Below are 18909 nucleotides of genomic sequence, written 5' to 3' on the forward strand. Positions count from 1 at the left end.
TAGAAACTAAAACAATGATTTAATCTTTTACTGATCTAAATAAACACTTGAAAATTACATCATTGACGTGAATGATCACATCTTATTTTGCTACTACTTTTGATGGGATAAGTCTTGATGCATTTAACGGATTTGACACACAAATTTAAAAAGGTAACGTAGTAAATGTTTAATTCCAGGAAACAGACTGTGCCAACATTCATTGGGAAGCACACGAAGCAATTTGCAACAAGCACCACTCTTGCCACGATTAATTGCACTGATCATCCCACCATTTGTTTCAAAACAAACATTCACACTCTTGACCGGCTTGACACAGTGTTTGGGATGTTGTAACCCTTTTCGATCTTCTTCTTTCATCACCATCGCGTTTTGGTTTGAATCTGATAATCGACTACCCGAAGAAGAAGACATGATTATCAAGCCAAAGAAGATAATGGCAACAACAATTGAGATTTTTTGAGCCCATTGCTGATAATGAAAATATATAAAATTTGTTTTGAGTGTTTTAAGAATGATTTTTCTTTGTGAACTGTGTTTACATTGATCTCAAAGAGGGTTAATTTATACTAGTAGAGTGTGAGGTATAACGAACCTTTGATTTTAGGAGTATTAATTTACATATCTACAAAACTAGTTTTAGGTAATAGATTGATCTCTACTTTACTTATTTTCATTCTCTCGAATCATGAATTTATGCAATTTTGGATCTCGTGAATATTTTTGGAGTGCCTAGCCTATCTAATTAATGGGGGACTCATCAAATCCCCTTGGAAGCAAAATCGTATAGCATGATTTAAGCTTAATAATTGATATGGAAGAAATAATGTCATAAAGTGCAATGATATGTCATTGTGCGTATACAGTATAGCTTAACTTACCAAACCTGGTGTTTTCTAGGAGGTGGTAACAGTAACACCAACGGTAAATTCAAAACTCTTCTTTTATTACGATTTGGTACAAGATTACAATTTTGTTTAACTTATTAAAATAAACTCGGTTGGTTTAAAAGTATCATTAGCCTTTGCGACTCTGTATCTAAATCTGGAACATATGAGTAAACCACCTTTAATACAAGTTTAGAAGAGTAAGTTTTTTATTTTTGCTTTTATAAGCTATGCAAAAATGGCACTTGGGCCTTTCACATGGGCTAATCTCATACATAAGCCCAATAAACTCAACAACAACAGATAGGTGGTGGTGTACACAAGAAAAGTCTCTGTAGTTGTAGGAGATAATTACTTAACCGTCGACCATCCCTTTAGAAAATTTTTCATATACGAAATCAAATGATCATCTGATCGTCGTCTTCCACAACTTTTTATTCACCGGAGCTTTTTTCCGATCGATCTACCGATTCCGACGTACCTCTTCTCCCTCGTTCGTTTCTCATCTCTTAGTCTGCCTTATTTCTATTTTTGTTTTTCCCTAATGTCTCAGTCTGATTGCAATTTTGCTTTTTTTTTTTTTTTTTTTTTTTTTTTTTTTTTTAATTTTGTGCTTCAAATCGCTTCTTCTCCGGCTAACCTCTTTCGTTTCTTCTTCCGATCATCGGACGCATCCGTGAATTTTACCTTTTCTGGCTTAGCTTTTACTGTATGGCGATCTAGTTTTGGAACACACAAATAATATGTTAGGGTTTTTGGATTTCTTAAGATATCACAATCGATCGATGTTAATGGGATTTGGATTTTAAATTTGTTCTTAATATCGAAATGCTTCACTCATTATTGTTCTAAGTTGATTACTCTGTTTGCTTCAGTTTTTGTTTAATAATTTATTGTGTGTTGATGATTCTGCAGAGTTCTTAGTTGTAATTCCCCCATTTGGGAACAATGAGTGATGCGTTTGATGGATACGAGCGGCAGTATTGTGAGCTCTCGGCGAGTCTTTCTAAGAAATGTTCATCAGCTATTGCACTTGATGGAGGTGAAGATTAACAAATCTTGAATCCATTCTGAGATACTTTAGTTTATGTTTCATTCATAGTATTGTGCATTTTGGATCCTTCCTTCATGCCTTTCTTTTGCTTGGTTGCTGATTTGAGAAGAGAGCTTGTGCTTTAGTTGTGATGACTGACCATTATCATAGTTTTTGTTTATTCCCTTGATTAGTATATGTTGTTGTTGTTTGCACAGACAGTTTCAGATGCATTGATGATAATACTCGTAATGATTTTGCAGAACAGAAGAAGCAGAAGCTCTCTGAAATCAAATCTGGGCTGGATAATGCGGAAGTATTGGTATGTGGTTGGTGTAACGTGAAGTTATTATAATAGAAGCTTTGGTATTATGTGTTCATTTTTCATTTTGATGATGCTCTGTCCTTTTTTCTTCACCAGATTAGGAAAATGGATCTTGAGGCAAGGAGCCTTCCACCAAATCTTAAGTCCAGCCTCCTTGTCAAATTAAGAGAATTCAAGTCTGATTTGAACAATTTCAAAACCGAAGTAAAGAGAATCACAACTGGAACCTTGAACGCTGCTGCTCGAGATGAGTTACTGGAAGCTGGTATGGCTGACACAAAAACGGTAAGTAAAAGAATTAGTCATATTGTTTCCATGTAGTTACATCTCAATCTTTGCTAGTAAGACAACTTTTGAGTTAATTTTTTATCGATTTGTCGTTGAGGTCAGGCTTCGGCTGATCAAAGATCAAGATTAATGATGTCAACTGAGCGTTTGGGCCGAACCACTGACAGAGTCAAAGACAGTCGTAGAACAATGATGGAGACTGAAGATATCGGTGTTTCTATCCTCCAAGACTTGCACAGTCAGAGACAATCTCTCTTACGCGCCCACGACACGGTATTAGTTCTTTCTGCAACACTTTTGCTTGCTCTCTAAATATGAGAATTTAGGGACCTTTTTTTACCTGCTAAGTGAGTTGGTATTGTGTTAATCAAAATTTACAACTCTATTGACAGCTTCATGGAGTAGATGATAACATTGGAAAGAGCAAGAAGATCTTGACAGGCATGACAAGGAGGATGAACAAGAACAAATGGACCATTGGAGGCATTATCATAGCTTTGATTGCCGCCATTATCCTCATCTTGTACTTCAAACTCACCAAGTAAGCCTGTGTAACTAAATCGGATCAAAATGAAAGAACAACTGTTGTGTTTGTTTGTGAATCTTTTTATTTGTCCTCTTCTCTTTTTATGTGTGAAAAATTGTCTTTGCCACACCTTTGTATTCTAAATTTGACTATGCATACGCTAAAGCAAGTAAAGCTTCGAGGCCCAAGTGTCGCGTTTATTGTGTATATTGTTCATATCCAATCCAGAACTATACATTGTTGAACAATGAGAGCAAAATCCTAAATTATTTCCAACAATCGAGGTCCTTCATCTTGCATCCATTGTTCATACATTGGAATCTAGAACTATACATGGTTAAACAATGCTACTAATAATACTATCACTAGTTGTGTATTTTCCTTTCATATTTGAATTTACTATAATCAGCGACCAAGCTCTCAATAACCTTATGCTTCATGTTCTCCACCAAACCGGTCAAAATCTGTAAAAGGCCGAATCAAAAACATAGATGATGTATAATAAACCCTCTCTGTACATAGCATTTTGAGTTTGTAAACGCACAAAAGAAACAGTTTCTTACCGCGTTGGCCATGGTTCTCCTGACATCTTCTGGCACCAGTGCGAGAACGGAAGGAAGCACGAAACTAATGCTCGTTTCTAGTCGACCTTTGAGCCTTGTGCGCCTTCCACGTCGGTCTGGGTACAATGCTCCTTTGACTCCGAGAGTGAAATTAGTTGGTTCCATTCCTCGGTCTAGCCCTTTGAGCTCCCATGTCGTCTGAAAATCAGAGTTCAAAGGCTAAATAAAAATAATAATCTGACTAATACTAAACTTGTGATTCATGTGGTGGTATTACCATGTTGAGCTCAAGAACTTTGGTTGTGTCTAGAGGTATGCCCGATGGGTAATCCTGACCGTTTGATTTGCATCTAATTCGCATGACCACCACTGGCCAAGCAGTAAGAAAGAAAAATTTTATTGGCAACATTTGTATTCTCCATTCTTCCTGCACATTGTAAGTAGTATAAACATATAGTAAACAAACATGATTAAGAAAACTAACAATTATGGGACATTCCAATAATTAAATGGGGGACCTCTTTGCCTCTTAGTAAAATTATTTTCTACCAATATATTCATCTAAAACATGCTAACTATTATCAAAATTTCGAAGTCCAAGGTTGGTTTGGTCGAATAACTCAAAAAAAAAGTACGACAAAACTTCCAAAAATCAATTTTTATAGTCAGGTAGAATAAACACTTTTAGACACATGCCTTGTAGTAAAAGTAAGTAACGGAGTCTTGAGGATCCCCGGTAGAAATTGCATAATACCTCGTTAAGCCTATGGTTTTGGGGTTTATCCGGAAACATTGCTTCAAAAACCCTCGATTTGTCCTCCAAATAATCATCGAACGACGCCTGAAAAATTCCGCAAGAAATTCCATATTAATACACTCATTTGTGTGTAAAATGTATACCATTACAGAATGAGAAAGAGACCTGAGGAGACTCGTTGAGAGCGATATCGGTAGATATTTTAGATGAATACTTAGCAGGTTTTACATGTGACAACTGACACTTCACTCCCCACCGTTTTGATCTCACCTGCCCGCAACTTCCAAGCATCGCCGGCCACGAATACACCACCGCAGAGCTTACCGCCATTTCACCAAGATTTGATCTTTGATATTTCCCACATCTCTTTTATCTTTCAATCTATCTCTATCTATACCTAAAAGATTGCGTCTTGGTTTATCTCTATACGTTGAGACTTTTTTGTTAAAGATTTGAGAATGAGACAGAGAGATTAAAACCGTCACGGTAGAGTTTTGTAATATTGGTTCTTTTCGGTCTTTTACATCCACGTGCCGTGACTACAAGACGTTACATGTCATCACTGTCTTGGAATCTGTATTGCTTACTCATTCTTTCACGCATTCGTGGGTGTAGATGAGACTGACACGATACCATTCAAAGTTGGAAAGGAAAATTGTAGATAAGTTAGTTAGAAGCTTCGGTCTCAGACAGAGGTTTTGATAAAGCTAAACTGAACCTGATATAGTCTGGTTCAACCAATTGGTGTTGTAACTGCGTCAATAAAACCAAAGCTCCATTTCACATTTTTATTTCTTTTAAGGGGTAGACAAAATGAATCAAACCAAAACTGTACAGTGAATGCAATGTGTATGGATACTCAACTAGGCTATATGGTAAGCAATTAACTCTCATGCTTCTCACTGATATATATCCCGATCGTTTGAAAAACTATACATGGTCGAACGTTAACAATTAACTCGGGCTCATTCGATCAATTACTTCTGTAATTTTCTTTCATTCTTGAATTTGCTATAATCAGCAAGCAAGCTCCCATTAACCTTATGCTTCATATTCTCCACTAAACCGGTCAAAACCTGTCAAAAACAAAGATCATCATGTACTTAAATTGAGTTGAAAAGATACTAAAGAAAAGAGAGTTTAATGTAACAATTTCTAACCGCATTGGCCAAGTTTCTCCGAACATCTTCAGGTACCAATTCGAGAACTGGAGGTAGCACAAAGCTTATATTCATCTCTAGCTGACCTCTGAGCCTCGTGTGTTTTCCTCTTCGGTCAGGATACAATGCTCCTTTGACTTCCAAACTGAAATCAGACGGTTCCATTACTCGGTCAAGCCCTTGAAGCTTCCATCTCATCTGTAAAAAAAAAAAAACCATAATTCAAAAATGTAAAATTTACAAAGCGCAGCAAATCACAGATACTACAAACTAGTTTTGAAGCTAAAGACAAAAAGAGAAATTACCATGTTGAGCTCAAGAACTTTGGATATATCTAAAGGTACGTTTGGCGGATAATCTTGACCGTTGGATTTGCATCTTAACCTCATATCCACCACAGGCCACACAGTGAGGAAGAGGAAGTTTATTGGTAACATCTGAATCCTCCATTCGTCCTAAACACAAATTCCAAATTAATAAAAAGACAAGAAAAAAAAACAGAAATGGGGGGCATTCCGAGAATTGAACTCGGGACCTCTCGCACCCTAAGCGAGAATCATACCACTAGACCAAATGCCCATTTTTGTTAACCCCTATTTAACTTTAAAGATTTATACGTACCTCGTTAAGTCTATGGCTTCTTGGTTTATCTGGAAACATTGCTTCGAACACTCTCGATTTATTATCCAAATACTCATCAAAGAAAGCCTGAAACATTCCACAAAATGTCAAAATCTCAATCAAACCTGAGGAGAAGAGAAGAGAGAAAATAATAAAAAAAAAACGTTGTTAAAGAGAAGAGAGACCTGAGGAGACTCGTGGAGAGGAATATCAGTGGAGAGTCTCGATGAATACGTGGCGGGTTTTACGGATGACACTTGGCACTTCACTCTCGACCTGATAACTGATCTGACCTCCGTCGTCACTATAACCGGCCGGTGGTAACTTCTGAACATCCCCGGCGATATAACCGCAGAGTTCGCCGCCATTTCTTCAAAAATCAGATCTTTGAACTCTTCCACATCTCTCTCCTTCTCAAACTCTTCTCTATAATCTCCGACTAAGGATTCTTGCTTTCTCAAGATTTTGTGAAAACTCTATAAGAAAAAAGAGAGTAAAGTTTTGTTAAAGAGAAAGAGAGAGATTTGGAAGATGATGATAAGAGAAATCAGACTTTTCGGCTTCTATGTCCACGTGGCATATCACTAGCTTAACCACGTCATCATGATTTGGAACTTGTAGGGTCTTCTTTGCTTTACTTAAAGCATGGCTGGATGAGAATAAATGACACGCAAAAAAAAAAAAAAAAAAAAAAAGGTAAAACAATTTTCAACTAACTAATCAAAACAAAAAAAAAATGGCTGTTTTTGGCGACTGTAGGGTTTATGGTCCAACTAAAAAAGATGCTATTATGGTGGATGTTGAGGCACGGGAGCAGCCTCCAGGTGATCCGCCAGATGTTCTCGCATGTGGGTCTAGAAGGTGATATGGAGTGGTGGAGGAGGGAAACCAATCCTGGGGGAGATCTTGGCTGATGATTTTGTGGGAGATAGGATGAGTCTGGAGTTTTCGGATGGATAGGATGGAGAACCGGTGATTACAATTGGACAAGAGATTCTGGATGTGATGCATGATCTATGGAAAGACTGCATGATTATTAAGGTGTTGGGGAGACATGTGTCGTTACCGGTGCTGAGCCTCGTGGGGCGATGCTTGTCATGGACCTACCGCGGCAGTTTTTTATGGTTCGTTTTGAGGCGGAGGAGGAATATATGGCGGCGTTAACAGGTGGTCCGTGGAGAGCGTTTGGGAGCTATCTGATGGTGCAAGCGTGGTCGCTAGCGTTTGATCCACTTTGGGATGAGATAGTGACCACTCCGGTGTGGCTAAGGTTGTCCAACATACCAATAAGTTTTTATCATCAGTCCATATTGATGAGGATTGCTAGAGGATTGGGAAAACCGATTAAGGTGGATCTAAATACTTTACACTTTAAGAGGGCTAGGTTTGCAAGGATTTGTGTGGAAGTAAATTTGCAAAAGCCACTTAAAGGAACTATTATGATCAATGGGGATCGGTACTTTGTGTCATATGAAGTCCTCTCAAAAATTTGTTCAGGATGTGGTATGTATGGACAACTGGTGCACGAGTGTCCCAAAGTGGTGTTAGAAAAGGAGTTGAACACAGACATTCGTAATGTAGTGGAGGAGAGGAGCTCGCGGGGGGATGTTCCTGCGGAGGATAGGTTCATAACGATTCGGAGGTCAGCCCGGAGAACAGAGCCATCGGTGAGTACAGGGCCAACTTCGACCGTAAGAGCTGCTGCTACTTTGGGAAAGTCGAATCGGGTACCATTAAGGAATACCGATGTAGCAAATATTCCGGTATCAAATAGATTTGGCAATATCAATGAGGATATTCTGTGTATGGAAATGCGGGAAGATTTGATCTTGCCGGAATCGAATAAAGAAAACTTGGGCGTTGGTTCATCAAGCGAACAAGGAAAGGGTGCTTCCCAAGTTATTGCTGATATAGGCAATGAGACTCAAATAAGTCAAAGGGCTTTACCACGATTTGAGGCCCATGAGAAAGGATCTGCATTAGTAAAGCGTGGGGGTGCAAATGGGCTAAAGCCCAAGAAACCTTCAAATACTCGGCCCACTAGAGGATTAATTTTTGGCCCCATGCGAGAAAACATTGAGATGTCTGTGAATGGTAAACGACTTAGAGTGGAGAAAGGTAATTTGGGTTGTGCTGGAGGGTCTAGGGAGAATGCGGCTTTGGCAAGTCAACGGTCGGCAAATCAGATACAGAGCTCTGATGTTGCTAGTGGTAATTCACTCTCGGGGATGGGTGAGATTTCGGTGTCGAAGGAAGTAGCGATGGTCGGCAAATTGGCTGTGACGGAGCCGGTGCGGCCTCTCGCTTGACAATTTGCCCCGCTGGTTCTGATTGGAATCCAAAAGTATATAATGAATTGCTTGTTATGGAACTACCGGGAGGCAAATAAACCCGCTTTCCGACGATAAGTGAGATACATTCTGAAGCGCAATCCTGCGGATTTGTTGGCACTTTTTGAAACTCACGTAGGGGGAAGTCGAGCAGATGCAATTTGTCAGAAGTTAGGCTTCGAGAATTCTTATCGAGTGGATGTCGTAGGGCAAAGTGGAGGATTGTGGTTGTTGTGGAAGTCGGATATTGGGCAAGGTGAGGTTGTGGAATTTTCTGAGCAGTTTATTCAGGTAAATATTACAAAGGATCTGGAAATCTTAATCCTTATTTTTGTTTACACAACTCCTACTGTTAGTCGAAGGAACAAGTTATAGGCAAAATTAAAGGAGATTGTCGAAGATGTCTCTGGTCCAATGCTTATTGGTGGTGATTTTAACACGATTGTTAGGATAGACGAGAGAACTAGCGGAAATGGTAGGCTGTCAGCAGATTCGTTGGCGTTTGGAGAATGGATAAATGATCTTTCTCTTATTGATTTGGGTTTTCATGGGAATCAGTTCACATGGAAAAGGGGAAGAGTGGAGGTTAACTTTGTTGCTAAAAGATTGGATCGTATCTTGTGTTGCGCTCAGGCTCGATTGAAATGGCAAGAAGCCACAGTGAGACATATACCTTTTCTCTCGTCGGATCATGCTCCCCTTTATCTACAGCTATCTCCAGAATTGCGTAGTGATCCTCGAAGGCGACCATTTAGATTTGAAGCAGCGTGGTTGCAACATCCCAGTTTTAAAGATCTAGTGGCTACATCTTGGCAAGGGAATTTAAAAACGCCTGAAGCCTTGGTGGCACTGCGGTAAGTTTTGCGGCAATGGAACAGAGAGGTGTCTGGGGATGTTCAAAGGAGAAAATAACAGTTAGTGAGTGAGATAAAAGTTGTGCAGGATTTACTGGAGATTAGTCAGACAGATGCTCTTTTGGCTAAAGACGAGGAACTGATAAAGGAGTTTGATGTTGTTCTTTAACAGGAGGAGGTGCTTTGGTTTCAGAAATCCAGGGACAAGTGGATTGTGCATGGGGATCGCAACACCAGTTTTTTTCACACTTCCACAATTATTCGGAGACGGAGGAATATGATTGAAAGTCTAAAGGATTATTCAGGTAGATGGGTAATAGATTCTACGGAATTGGAGAATTTGGCTATTGAGTATTATACACGGCTGTATTCTATGAATGATGTTGATGCAGTGGTGAACATATTGCCAAGGGAAGGGTTCACAAGTCTTTCTCATGAGGACTGTGTGCTTCTGAGTAAACCATTTACAGGGGTGGAGATTGAACAAGCAGTAAGGAGCATGGGTAGTTTTAAGTATCCCGGTCCGGATGGTTATCAGCCGGTGTTCTATCAACGGTGTTGGGATACTGTTGGAACCTCAGTGGTACAGTTTGTGTTGAATTTTTTAGAGTCTGGGGGTTTACCACCTGCTACTAATGACGTCTTTCTTGTGTTGATTGCTAAAGTCGTTAAACCGGAGAGGATTACTTAGTTTAGACCGATTAGTTTGTGTAATGTCTTGTTTAAGACTATTACGAAAACTATGGTTGAACGACTTAAGAGTCTGATGCCAAAGCTAATAGGACCAGCTCAAGCTAGCTTTATTCCAGGGCGTCTAAGTACAAATAATATTGTGGTGGTACAAGAAGTTGTGCATTCCATGCGATGTAAGAAGGGTCGTAAAGGGTGGATGCTACTGAAACTTGATCTTGAGAAAGCCTATGACAGAATTAGATGGGATTTCTTGGCTGATACGCTGTGAGCTGTAGGCTTCTCTGAGGTTTGGGTTGGTTGGATTCTACAGTGTGTATCGGGTCCTGCAATGAGTTTGCTCTGGAATGGAGAGAGAACTGAGTCCTTTGTCCCTCAGAGAGGGCTTCGACAAGGTGATCCACTATCACCTTACCTGTCTGTTTTATGCATGGAAAGACTCTGTCATATGATTGATCATGCTGTCATTGATAAGAGGTGGAAACCGATAACTTTGTCTCGCGGTGGACCACAACTCTCCCATATTTGTTTCACGGATGACCTGATCCGTTTTGCGCAAGCATCCGTAGCACATATTCGAGTGCTAAGAGGGGTGTTGGAGACGTTTTGTACAGCTTTGGGACAAAAAGTCAGTTTAGAAAAGTCGAAAATCTTCTTTTCTGCCAATGTTTCTCGAGAATTGGGACATTCTATCAGTGCAGAGAGTGGCATTAAATCTACTACGGATTTGGGGAGGTAGTTGGGAATGCTTGTGTTACATAACGTATTAATAAAGAGACATTTGGACATATTTTGGAGAGGGTTTCGTCTCAACTATCTGGTTGGAAGTGTTGGGTTCTCAGCTTTGCAGGTAGGCTGACTTTGTCGAAAGCTGTGTTAGGTTCAATACCAGTTCATTCAATGTCGGCTATCATCTTACCTCAATCGCTTCTTGTGGAATTGGATAAAATTTCAAGATCGTTTCTATGGGGTAGCACACCAGAAAAACGAAAACAACATCTTCTTGCATGGGATAAAGTTTGCCAACCAAAGGCTGACGGAGGGTTAGGTATTCGAAAAGCTAAGAACATGAACATCGTGCTCATAGCGAAGGTTGGTTGGCGTTTGCTAAATGAGAAGGATAAGTTATGGGCTCGTGTGCTAAGAAGTAAATATAAGGTGGGTACCATTCATGATACCACATGGAGTAGGGTGAAGAGCAACTGGTCTTTCACATGAAGAAGTGTGGGTGTGGGCTTGCGTGAAATTGTGGTTCCTGGCCATAGTTGGGTTATCGGAGATGGCAGAAATATCAGGTTCTAGCAAGATAGATGGTTGTCGATAGATACACTCTCTAGTTGTGTATTGGGAGTTCTTCCACCTGACAGTGATGCAACGTTGGCACACAATTTATGGATTGATGGGATAGGATGGGATATGAATCAGATTTCACCATATCTTTTTGAGGACAAGTGTCTGGAATTAAGAGCTGTGACTTTGGATCGATTCTCAGGAGCGAAGGATAGGCTTTCATGGGGAATGAATTCGGATGGACGGTTTACTGTTGGTTCTGCTTATCGTATGTTGATTCAGTCGAATGGTTCCGGACCAAATATGTCAGATTTTTTTAAGCGTATATGGGGAGTAATGGTACCAGAAAGGGTTCGCCTATTTCTCTGGTTGGTGGGACATCAGGTCCTCATGGTGAATGTCAAAAGACAACGCAGACACTTGTGTGACTCTAATATCTATACGGTGTGTAAGGGGGGAGAGGAATCAATACTGCATGTCCTAAGGGACTGTCCTTCCATGTCAGGTGTGTGGGTGCGGCTGCTTCCTGTACGGAAGAGAAGTGTTTTCTTTACTCAGTCCCTACTGGAATGGATTTATCATAAATTGGGAGATGGGTTGCCTGTAGGAACCTCTCCATGGTCTACTTTATTCGCCATATCACTATGGTGGGGTTGGAAGTGGCGATGTGGCAATATATTTGGTGACATGGGGAAATGTCGTGATAGAGTTCGTTTCCTTAAGGAGCTAGCTCAGGAGGTGGCACAAACGAATAGAATCTGTGCAGTGGATAGAACTACTTCAGGACGAGTAGAGCGACTGATCGCTTGGAGACTCCCATAACCTGGTTGGCTGAAAGTAAATATTGATGGAGCTTCGCATGGTAACCCAGGTTTGGCTACTGCAGGAGGGGTTCTTCGCAAAGGGTTGGGTTAGTGGCAGGGAGGGTTTGCACTGAACATTGGGCGATGCTCTTCACCCCTGGCTGAACTATGGGGAGTCTATTACGGTCTATGGTTGTCCTGGGAGCAGCATGCACCTCGGGTAGCATTGGAGGTTAATTCAGAAATGGTGGTAGGTTTCTTGACGACAGGGATAAGTTATTGTTACCCGCTGTCCTTCCTGGTGCGATTGTGCCATGACTTTCTTTCAAGGGACTGGATAGTCCGGATTTCACATGTGTATAGGGAGGCTAATTGTCTGGCTGATGGATTAGCTACTTATGCATTCTCGTTACCTTTAGGTTTGCATACCTTTATTGTTGTTCTTACTATTGTTGAACCTATGTTAAGGGATGATCTCTCGGGGGCTTTCACGCTCTCGACGAGTCCGTTTGTAGTTTCTTTTTTTATAAATTAATAAAATCTCCGGGGACCTTGGTCACCCGGTGTTCAACCAAAAAAAAGAATAAATGACACGAAAAGTTAAAACTTAAAAGATCTCACTACAAAAAACTTTGTGTGAATGAAACACAAGTCTTTAAGAGCATCTGATGGGTAAAATATTTGGGGCATTTTTATTGGTCATCTCATGGGAATGTTTTTAAAATATATATATATATATATATATATAATAGTGTATGTTTTTTTTTTTTTTTTTTTGTCGGCAATCTAACTTTGTATTGAAGAAGCCCACAACGGGCAAATTTAAAGTACAACTTTAGGCCCATTACAAGTTGCAATACACTAGAGATAAGGATTGAAAATAAACAAACACTTGTAAGCAACGTGTCAATATCCAAGCAGTTCTGTGTTTCATCGCAAGAAGGTCTTCACCGACTTAGTTTCGGTCACCGTAATTCTTATTCACCGGCCAGATTTCTAAAATCTTCCCACAGCTTTTACGGATCGAGCCTTCTATTGTACCACTAGCCTCTTGCTAATAGTCACCGAAAGAAATTAGTTGGATTTTTCTTTGTTTACCGGAGTGAAATCTCAGTTGAACGAAAGGAAGTATTCTTCGGAGAACTATAAAAACTCGACTGGAACTTGATAGGCTAAGGGTGCCATTGGCTTTTATGAAGAAGAAACTGAGGACTAGTGGGAGAAGAGCAAGACAAATGGAGATAAGCCTCCTTTAGAAGAAGAGGGTTTACTTTTGTTGAGTTATCAATACATTGTCGTTTTAAACATATGAAGATGTATTTAAATGAAACCTGAAACAGTAGGGTTTCCTTATCTTATGAATCATCATATTAATCTTCTATACTCGCCTCCCTCTATCTTCTTATCTTATCTCATCTTCTTCTTCTTCTCTTATTTCATCATTTCGTTACAAGGATTAAGTCACGACTTAACAGAACTCCAAATCTTCATACTCCAATTCCTTCAAACTGCATCATCTTGAGACTAATCTATGGAAGAGTGAGGAATTATCATCAAATGGACGAAAAATCAAGTGCACAATACACAAGGAACCAATAATCTTTCAGTTTTTAAACACCCCTCTAGTGAAAAGTGTTACCATGAAGACAGCAAAAGGCTTCAAAAACCGACAAAAGGTCGGAGTTTATACCGACAAGATGTCGGAAACTAAAGTCCAAAAAACACCGGAAAACTATAATACAGAACCTAAACCAACAAGAAGTCGGAGAACTCCGATTTTATTTGAAGAAAACAAAAAACTGAGTTTCTCTCTCTGAAAGATCTGGAGAGAGTTAAGAGAGAGTCTCTTGAACAACGAGAGTATATTACATTTATAATAATAGTGTATGTTTGATTAGGAAAAATAATGTTTATGCAGAAACTTTTTATATCCCCAAATCATGGGATGTCTTAAACTTTAATCTTAATTTATTTTTAAGACATTTTTATCAGTATGACCGATAATGATGGTTTTAGTGGATTTCTCAAAATATTTTGTTTTAAATTATTTTAATATAAAATTATTATTTACTGAAATGATAAATTTAAAATAAAATAAAATAACATCTAAGCAGTTAATGTAGCTGAAACAATTTATCGAAGTTTTTCATTTTCTCTCATATTTTTTATTATTATTTTTAAAATTGGTAAAAATGTAATTGAAAAAACTTCAATGCTCAGAGTCTAAAACCACTTCTAGTTGTATGTTTTAAGGGGAGATTTTAGCTCAAAAACTAGTACTAAAAACAAACCAAAACTGTAAAATTGTGAAGCACCTGTTACTAAACGAGATTTATAGAATCCTTATAAACTTTTGGACATGGCAGTGTTTGGTTGGTTGATGAATTTTTAATATTAGAAAAAAATATTTCCAGCGTATTCTTCGTGTTCTTTTTCCTCTCTTCTCCTTTCGATGGTGAAATCAAAAGAGAAACATTATCTATTAATTTGATAGGAGAAATGAGCGGTAAATTGTGTTTCTTAGTGTTCGATCAACCGTTATAATCATCTCCACCAAATCATAGAGTTTGGCTCAAAGATGATATAAGCTCTTTTTCATGGTACAAATCTATTTGATTTCTTTTGTGTAGATCGTAATTAATTAGGAGAAAAAAATCTCTTAATGAACTTCTATTTAAATGTGTGGAAAAAATTTAGAACTTCTATTTAAATGATGTAAAATTTATAATGAAAATATTGTTAAAAATTTCATGGAAAATTCTACTATTGGAGATGCTTTAAAACTCGTAGTTATGTCTTAAATCATCACCAATGTTTTGTATATGATCTCGTCTTGTTGAAGAGGATCATCATTTCATGTGTCCTTTACAATATTCTTGAAATTTCACGATTATGATAATAACTTCACTTGCAAGTCAAAAAAAAATTCCATTGAAAGACCATAAAAAACCCCATATTTTTAGAAAAAAAGATTACAAAAACAAATCAAGATCCTAAAACGCTCCGTCAACTCCAATCATTAAAAAAACCAACAACATATATAGAAGCTTGATCCAAGAACAACAAGTGGATGATGTCACAAAGTTGTTTTATTTATATAGCATCTTCTTTGAATCATCAAATTGAAATTAACCGCCCGACAAGTCGAACATACATGCCACGCACGGAGCGTAAACACAATATTAAGCCACTCTGTCTTACCCCAAATCTCATCTCTGTGGCGCTCTAACGCAATCTTAGCAAAACAAATTTTCTGTTATTTGTCACTGTGCCCCTGACACCACATAACTACAAGTTTCCCACTATAGTTAACTATTGCAGTCAAGTACCCCACATAACCTCTGATACATTGCTTACGCAATTCTTCTAAACCCTTGATATCTCTCCACTCTCTACTCTCAGAGCCATACCACTGTAAATATCCCCCTCGAGTCCAACAGTACATTACATTTTCTATCACACATCAACCAATTATATTAAATTTACTCGATACCTCTCTTACGACTTCCCATGTACCATCTTTGGGCTCTTAAGCATAGTCTTTTGTATCTGCCGCTATGTAAAGCATTCCTTCAAAAGAATTGGGGTTGACCTTAATATGTCTCCATAACTTATGATCAGCACAAGGACTTGGCACTTGGCAGGGCTCTCCAAGTCTGAGTCTTTATGTCAAATACCTCACACCAAATGTCAGACTCATCAAGTTCCCAACCTCCCATGACGTATATCTCCTGGTCGAAGAGAGCCGAGACTGGATACACTCGAGCTACGTTCATGTCAAGCCCTTCACGCCACGTGTTACTTTGACAATCAAGGATCCAAAGAGCGGAAGACGCCATGTTAACGGTTCCACCAATCACGTAAATTTCTGAACCAACAGCTACGATGGAATTAAATGGTAAAAGTGGCAGATGAGATTGGCAAGAAGAAGGTAGCCACAAAGTTGTGATAGCTCAGATGGCTTCAGCGTGTAACCCTTTAACCTTAGTGTCTCAGGTTCGAATCCCCCTACTTGCGATTATAGTTTAAATTTTTAACCATATGGTGGTGGGCTAGTGGTTCTCATCTGGTTGGAAGAGTTGCCCTATTGGTCCAGGTCATGGATCAATTCTTCTCAGATACGGAATTGCTACTCATTTACTATGTGGCCACATAAATATGGGCCCTTGCTTACGGCCCATTTGAATATCCGGAGAGAGAGTCTATTTGTGGGCTGCACATTCCCAGTGATTAGTCTGGACCCCTCCATAAGTATGAAAATTTACCCTGAGTTATAATAAAAAAAAAAATAGCCGAATCAGCGAATACTCATTTAAAATATTGCCGTCAGGTTTCATCCAAAGAGTAAATTGGAAACCTGCATGCTTAGACTATTCTATGTGCAAGTAGAGGCATGGTTTGGTGGTAGAAGAGAGGAGAGATAAGAATCTCTTGGAGACGAGAGAGAGAGAGAGAAAGATTAGGGTAAGTCCATTTCGAGATATGTGCGAGAAATGTTCTCTATGATTTCCTCTGGGAGTGACGACAATGGCTGAGAACTCAAACTCGTCTTCTCTTCTTTAGCTAGTTCAACTTCGGAGATCATGGTCAGTAGATATTACAGAAGCAACCGATGGAGATGAAAGATGATATTATTGTAGGGTTTTATAAGAATTGAGCTATATAAACACCACTGATTAAGAAACTACATATATCATCATCCTCTCTGTAAAGGTAATAATATATTGTAGAGATTGATTATTTATATTTGACAAGATTTCTTTAAATGTAAATAACTGTAAATAGTTTTTAAAATATAATACTAATAAATATGTTAGAAATATTGAATAAAAATATCTACAAGATCTTAATACTCAAAAGGATATTAAAATTTACAAAATATGTAAGCCTAAATCTAAAGATTCTAAACAGAGAATTAAGAAGAAAATATAGTCCACACTTTTTTACAAACCATAACCAATAAAATTAAGACAATACTAATCTATACTATTAATTGAGAAGTACACTTAAGAATTTAAAAAAAACTATATCATATAACCATGTTGCCAAACAGACCCAATTACCTGCATAATTAAAAAAAAAATATCTTTATCCCATATATTTAGTATTTTCTAAAACAACTAAGTCAAAACAATAAAGATAATATTTCACATAAATTAAATATAGTAACAAACTTATTGATTTTTTCCCTAAATTCTATATATCATTTACTATAAAAATAATCATAGTTAATATATTTCCATAAAGTTTTATAATAACTATTTATAAATAGTTGTTTTCCTTATTTTTAATTAACTAATTCAAATTATAATTGTTTAAATAAAATTAGTTAGTATAAAACGTATTATAATTAATTATTATATCTAGCCAAATTTTTTTTACTTTTTAGTCAAATAACGTTTTCATGAAATAAAATGCATTTTTTTATTTTCAAAAAATTGTTACGGGATGGAATGTTACCATATTGATTATAATCAGGTTAATAGGTGTTTATTCCAAAGACACAATCAAAACTAACATTCCCTATATATTCTAATCGGATTTATAGGAGCATATTCCAATACAAAAATCAATATTTAACATAACTAATGAATTCTCTATAACTATACACTAGGATCTATTCCGTGTACCACAAGGCAAATATATATATATTTTTTTTCTAAACTATTCTTGCACGTTAGTTTATTTAAATTGGCATAGTTATGTTGTAGACTTGTATTAATTACATTTCCTCGTTTGCGAGATATACATTTAATATTTGTTGTATTTTTAATCAAACCTTTTGTATTCACAAATATATATAGGGAATTGTATAGTTACGATGAAATTGTTGATCAATTTACAATTGAGCAGAGCTCTATATATAATTGTTATAGTGCTTAATTTGTTATCTATATTTATGTAATACTTACATGGTTCATAGTCATTCTTTTTTTTTTTTAAATTGTTTTTTGTTTGGAAGTAAATTTATGTGTATATAATATATCCTGAAGTACAATACATTTAGAGATATCAATCGATATTACATTTCTTTATGTAAATGATCAGACCAAATTTTTGGAGTGCAAAAGAAATAAAAAAAATTGCACAAATTAAATTTAAGAATCCAAGTACCTACCTTACATCTAATAATTTAAATATATTAACTTTTATTATATAGTATTGGTTAGATATAGAAAACTATAATGTTTACGTTATAAATATATAATATTCGGTGTAGAGTAGATTTTTTTTTTTTTTTGAACAGCCAGGTGTAGATTAGATAAGTATGTTAAAACTCACCGAACAATCGAGAAAACAAATCGTTTTATTCTCTTTCAATAACGATTCATTTCCATCTGAATCGCAAAGGTTAATCTCGTGTTTCTTCTTGTAATCGTTGTTTATATTATGAACGACCTTTGACCCGTCTTTGTTGACCTTCGTTGTTTGCAAATCTGGGAGATATATTGAAGGTGGGTGATGCTGTTCTCTTTGCCCAGGTATGTTCGTTCTTAATTTTTTTTTGGAAAGGATAGATTACACCGAATTGGAGTTCAGAACTGCTCAGATCCATATAGATAACAATCAATTAACCCTAAATCTTAGGCTTTCCTCACGTGCAGAAGGAATCGAGGTTATATACTTGTCATCATCACGAAGGTCTAATTCGGTGATTCAGATTTAACATTGGCTTATTAAAGAGGTAATTTTGATTTCATCTCCATATCAGATACTGTTAATTTCGAATCTCAGAAATTATCTGTTGGGTAATGTAAAATAATTAGCTCTATAAAAGAACT

At 37.5% G+C, this 18909-nt stretch overlaps 3 protein-coding genes, 1 non-coding gene and 2 pseudogenes across 5 annotated transcripts; 2 read left to right on the forward strand and 4 right to left on the reverse strand.

Annotated features, from left to right (window-relative positions):
- The first annotated feature begins 1192 nt into the window (after positions 1-1192).
- LOC104719627 (vesicle transport v-SNARE 11) lies at positions 1193-3266 on the forward strand. Of its 2 annotated transcripts, none has more exons than XM_010437580.3 (6): positions 1193-1380; positions 1803-1929; positions 2184-2242; positions 2342-2530; positions 2636-2806; positions 2926-3266. In XM_010437580.3, the coding sequence occupies exons 2-6, from the start codon at positions 1836-1838 to the stop codon at positions 3076-3078; spliced, it is 666 nt and encodes a 221-aa protein (XP_010435882.1). In that variant the 5' UTR covers positions 1193-1380; positions 1803-1835; the 3' UTR covers positions 3079-3266. The 2 variants fall into 2 exon arrangements, with proteins under 2 accessions (XP_010435882.1, XP_010435883.1); XM_010437581.3 differs by having other exon boundaries at positions 1216-1364.
- On the reverse strand, positions 3236-4848 carry LOC104719628 (uncharacterized). Its single transcript, XM_010437582.3, has 5 exons — positions 4545-4848; positions 4377-4463; positions 3900-4049; positions 3623-3820; positions 3236-3523 (listed from the first exon to the last, which is right to left on the reverse strand). Exons 1-5 carry the CDS (start codon positions 4707-4709, stop codon positions 3425-3427), a joined length of 699 nt encoding a protein of 232 aa, XP_010435884.1. The 5' UTR covers positions 4710-4848; the 3' UTR covers positions 3236-3424.
- A 293-nt stretch (positions 4849-5141) lies between these two features.
- Positions 5142-6917, reverse strand: LOC104719626 (uncharacterized). Its single transcript, XM_010437579.3, has 5 exons — positions 6346-6917; positions 6161-6247; positions 5845-5994; positions 5540-5737; positions 5142-5455 (listed from the first exon to the last, which is right to left on the reverse strand). Exons 1-5 carry the CDS (start codon positions 6526-6528, stop codon positions 5357-5359), a joined length of 717 nt encoding a protein of 238 aa, XP_010435881.1. The 5' UTR covers positions 6529-6917; the 3' UTR covers positions 5142-5356.
- On the reverse strand, positions 6047-6118 carry TRNAP-AGG (transfer RNA proline (anticodon AGG)). Its single transcript has one exon. It is a non-coding gene; the product is annotated as a tRNA-Pro (tRNA).
- On the forward strand, positions 6897-12146 carry LOC147937293 (uncharacterized; annotated as a pseudogene).
- Positions 12147-15147: 3001 nt separating this feature from the next.
- Positions 15148-16193, reverse strand: LOC147937294 (F-box/kelch-repeat protein At5g39560 pseudogene; annotated as a pseudogene).
- Positions 16194-18909: the final 2716 nt, after the last annotated feature.

Source organism: Camelina sativa, chromosome 10 (assembly GCF_030686135.1).
Source record: "Camelina sativa cultivar CO46 ecotype springtype chromosome 10, ASM3068613v1".
In the NCBI taxonomy this organism is placed as follows: domain Eukaryota; kingdom Viridiplantae; phylum Streptophyta; class Magnoliopsida; order Brassicales; family Brassicaceae; genus Camelina; species Camelina sativa.